The sequence below is a fragment of the Haliotis rufescens genome, unplaced genomic scaffold, assembly GCF_023055435.1.
Source record: "Haliotis rufescens isolate VD_foot unplaced genomic scaffold, xgHalRufe1.0.p SCAF_15, whole genome shotgun sequence".
Taxonomy (NCBI): domain Eukaryota; kingdom Metazoa; phylum Mollusca; class Gastropoda; order Lepetellida; family Haliotidae; genus Haliotis; species Haliotis rufescens.
The window spans coordinates 16,083,166-16,088,048 of record NW_025963835.1 but is presented as its reverse complement, the minus strand read 5'-3'; the positions used below and the strand labels follow the sequence as shown (position 1 = coordinate 16,088,048).

Here is a 4,883-nt window from a genome sequence, read left to right as displayed (position 1 = left end):
ACCAAGTCATGACGGTGGTCAGATGGAGGTTGATTGATGCCTAGCTTGCTCTACAATATCACTGAACTGGACCCTGACTCTGACCAAGTCATGACGGTGGTCAGATGGAGGTTGATTGATGCCTAGCTTGCTCTACAATATCACTGAACTAGACCCGACAGTCCAGTGACTCTGACCAAACCATGACGGTGGTCAGATGGAGGTAGGTTGATGCCACGTCAAGATTTAATCGTAAACATCCTGGTTATCAAATTCCCTTTTTTCTTTTCTGGCTTTAGCTATTTTCAAAGCCAGATCTCTCCTCCCTATATGCTGCAAAGCCACCTCTATGTCCTTGATGACGTCACAGTCGTCCTTGGTTCCCCGGACACCCTGGCACCACGTCAGTAACAGCAGAAACTCCTCTGGCATGTACTGTTTGTTTGCTTCTCGCCTGGTGATAGTGATTCTGTCTGCAGACATTCCTAGATCTATCATTACTCTTTGACACACCTCCATTGTAAGTAGGGATGACAACCTCATCAGACTCTTCTGTGAAAGTAGAGGATGGCCTGGGAAACAAGGAGACAATGTATACATGATTATTTGTTTTCCAAACTAGATGCACACTTTACACTTATATCCCATAAGTTACATGGGATGTCACAATGTGCTGTGAGTGAGTGAGTTTGGTTTTACGTCACGTTTTGCAATATCTCTGCAATAACCCCACGGGCGACATCAGAATAGACTCACACACTTTACCCATGTGGAGAATCGAACCCGGCCTTTGGCGTGACGAGCGAACGCTTCAACCACTAGACTACCCCATCGCACCTCAAGTGGTCTAAAGTCATGAAGGGCATCAACACGATATTTGGTATATTTTGCCGTTACTCTGAGCTACAGGGGGCACGGGTGACCCAGTCGTCTAAGGTGCCGCGATTCGCTGTGCAGAGATGCTACCCTTGGGCACGCCAGGAACCTATGATTGTTGGTTCGAATCCCGGTTCGCCCTGATTATGTTTCTAGGTTTGTCAGCACCATACACGAGCTTGTGGGTTTCACCGAAGTGGTAAACGTCTGAGACCTGCATCACTTCGGCCTTTCCTCCCACATTAAGCTTACACGCCGCGATATAACTGGAATACTGTTAAAAGCGGCGTTAAACCCAACTCACTCACTCACTCTGAGCTACAAAGATGTAATCTGCAATACTGCATTGGGAAATAATAGCATATTGATCCCATGCCAAGGTTTGAATAATTATAAAAAGCTAATTTAATGTCAAATAATCTGATATGGTATAAATTAAAAGGACAATGAAGGTTTGTTTGTTGTTTAACGCCGCATTCAGCAATATTTCAGCTCTAAGACGCACCTCTGTAAACAATGAAGCCCGAACCAGACAATCCAGTGATTGATATCAAGAGCAACGAGATCCACGCCGTGGGGGTACAATGGCCTGCAATCGAGGAATACATCGGCCATGACCACCCTATTAGCTACTGGCTATTAGGTATTAATTTAACATGTTACACATCATGGATCAACGCGATTTGGATACGATGACATACAATCAACCAAGTCACCAAGCCTGACCCCCGGATCCATTTAGTCGCCTCTTAAGCATAGGTTGCTGGGGACCAAGCTCCTTCCCAGCGCGTGACACCTTCGTTACACTCTCGGTAACATCGCTGCCACCAGTGTGGGCGCGGCCATTACAAAATTCTTGAACTTTGCCCTCTAACCCCATATGTAGTAACGTTTTTACTTTTGTTTATGTCTTTGGGAATGCGATCATAGTTCATTTTGAACTGTTGAATTTACATTGTTGTTTTAATAATCAGAGTGGTTCGAGATTGCAGACTAACGGACAATCAACCAGCTTTTCCCTTACATTCTTACTATATCAATTAAAGTTGATAGTTTTAATGATATAGAAATTCAAATTGACAAACAAAGAAAGTAATTTATCAGCGCTATGTGTATTCGGCGTCACGACAGTCGTCACTTGATTGTAAACACAACGGTCATTTGGTTGCGAGTTCAACTCCAAGCATGGTTGGGGACACCTATCACAGTGGGGAGTTTTGACTGGTGGCAGCTATAGTATAGAGAGCTCCGGGAACGGACTATCGCTGTGAGGAGCTTGGCTGGGGACCTGTATTCAAACCCGGAATCCCGAGGATGGAACCATAATGAGATAAGAATATTTCATGTTGTGTATGATACGCTTTTACATAGTTACAGGGTATGTGTAATGTGGAATGATGAGTGAGTGAGTGAGTTGGGCTTAACTCCGCTTTTAACGGTATTCCAGTTATATCGCGGCGTGTCAGTTTAATGTGGGAGAAAAGCCCGAAGTGATGCAGGTGTCAGACGTTTGGCACTTCGGTGAAACCCACGAGCACGGGTATGGTGCTGACAAACCTAGAAACATAATTGGGGCGAACCGGGATTCGAACCAACAATCATAGGTTTTTGGTGTGCCCAAGGGGCTCTGCACAGGGAATCGCGGCGCCTTAGACGACTGGGCCACCCGTGTACCGAGGAAAGATGAAATACATATTATCCACATGCTTCCGTTGGACGACACAGGTAGAAAGGCCGTATGCGAAAATAGTTCCCCCACAGCGTGACCTATTGTATGATAAGCCATACGTCAATAAGTGAGGGTTCTGAGTGAGTGAGTGAGTGAGTGAGTGAGTGAGTTGGGTTCAACGCCGCTATGAAGAGTATTCCAGCGATATCACGGCGTGTCAGCTTGGTGTGGGAGGAAAGCCCGAAGTAATGCAGGTCTCAGACGTTTACCACTTCGGTGAAAGCCACGAGCACGGGTATGGTGCTGACAAACCTAGAAACATAATCAGGGCGAACCGGGATCTATTACATGAGTCTGGTGTGCTTCGAAACGACTTAAGAAAAGTTCGCCCTATACATGTATATATATTCACGTAACACAGACACAATCTATTGTTTGTTTGTTCCCATTACACATACGATGACATTGTATGATACGGTATCATGTTATATCCCGAGTACTATGACAAGTGTTGGTTCATAAGCTTGCATTACATGACTTAATTTTAAACATTGTGTTAGTATATGTCTTATTTTACCTTATCCAGATCATGACGTTATAATTTACTTTTATGTCTAAGTGTCTCGTAGGCCATACTTGGTCGGATGTTATATTTTACTGTTCGTGTACGTGTTTTAGTATGAAGTGAATATAACATGTGACACTATAATAAACATTATTCATTCTCTCTCTCTCTCTCTCTCTCTCTCTCTCTCTCTCTCTCTCTCTCTCTCTATATATATATATATATATATATATATATATCCCTAGTACTATGACATGTGGTGGTTCATAAGCTGCATTACATGTCCATATCACATCAAATTATTTCAAAGTTACTCTATATCACGATTTCAAATAATCTCCCTAACTTTAACAATAGATTGTGGACCCGTGAAGATCCGGGGTAGAAAAGGTCTTCAACAACCCATGCTTGCCGTCAAAGGCGACTATGCTTGTCGTACAAGGCGACTAACGGGATCGGGTGGTCAGGCTCGCTGACTTGTTTGATGCATGTCATCGCTTCCCAATTGCGTGGATCGATGCTCATGACGTCAAACACTGGATTATCTTGTCCAGACTCGATTATTTACAGACCGCCCTCATATGGCTGGAATATTGCTGAGTGCGGCGTTAAACTAACAAACAACAGTAAAGACGGAATCTTAAAGTGTGAATGATCGTGAAATAACATTCGTGTGGTAATAACACTGGTAATAACGTGTGGTAATAACAATTTCGTACGAAATTAGTGCCAGATTAATTTATCAACACACAGACTTAAAGTCGTTTCGAAGCACACACTCATGTAATTATCTGAACGTATGGCTGAAATCTTCGATACCCTCGCGTTATGACGCTCGGCTTATCGTACACGAGGTCACGCTGCGTGAAAACTACTTTGGCATTCTGCCAGAATGTACCCCGCGTTTGTCCCTTGCTTTTTACACACGATGGAAGAACGACATAGCAGTATTACTGGAACTACAGTATTATGTAACACAGCTGAAGCATAACAACAACATAAACAACAACAACGACGACGACACAACAAATTAGTCACCTACCCATAGTCTACTTGCTATAATCTGTATCTGTGCTCAAACGGACCCCACTTCCTGGTGACCATGCTGCTCGAACACGTGACAACAACACATGGTTGCTAAGATACATTGTCAACAGTCACTCACATTTAGTGAGTGAAGCGTGAACGTTACTTTCTGCAGGACCGGCCATTCTGGTAGCGTTATACATTAGTTTGAAAACGTATTATGTTTCAACTGTATGTATTCTGTCATGCATGGGGTGTAGGAAGAAGATATTAATGTGTGCACCAGTAAAGTATAAGAGACGTAATATCCTGAAATGTGAAATCCCACTTAAATGTGAAATCCCACTTAAATGTAAAATCCCACTTAAATGTAAAATCCCACTTAAATGTGAAATAGACCCGTGAAGATCCGGGGTAGAATAGCCGTAAAAGCCGACTATGCTTGTCGTAAAAGGCCTAACGGGTTGTCAGACTCGCTGACCTGGTTGGTGAATGTAATCGATCCCAATTGCGTGGATCGATGTTCATGATGTCAATCACTGGATAGTCTGGTCCAGACTCGGTTATTTACAGACCGCCGTCATATGGTTGGAATATTGCTGAGTGCGGCGTTAAACAACAAACAAACAACAAAACATAAATATGAAATTCGCACTGAAAAATGTAGGTTTGTGAAAAAATATTAGTAATACCATCAAAGTTATGGACAGAAAGATAGGCAGGGACTTTACATGTTATAAATGAGATGAAATGGTGTTTAACGTCGCG

The 4,883-nt window shown here is 43.1% G+C and overlaps 1 protein-coding gene across 1 annotated transcript; it reads right to left on the bottom strand.

Annotated features, from left to right (window-relative positions):
* Positions 1 to 225: 225 nt before the first annotated feature.
* LOC125379934 lies at positions 226 to 4,206 on the bottom strand. The gene is made up of 2 exons (XM_048395832.1): positions 4,132 to 4,206; positions 226 to 551 (listed from the first exon to the last, which is right to left on the bottom strand). The coding sequence occupies exons 1-2, from the start codon at positions 4,133 to 4,135 to the stop codon at positions 226 to 228; spliced, it is 330 nt and encodes a 109-aa protein (XP_048251789.1). The 5' UTR covers positions 4,136 to 4,206.
* Between the last annotated feature and the right edge of the window lie 677 nt (positions 4,207 to 4,883).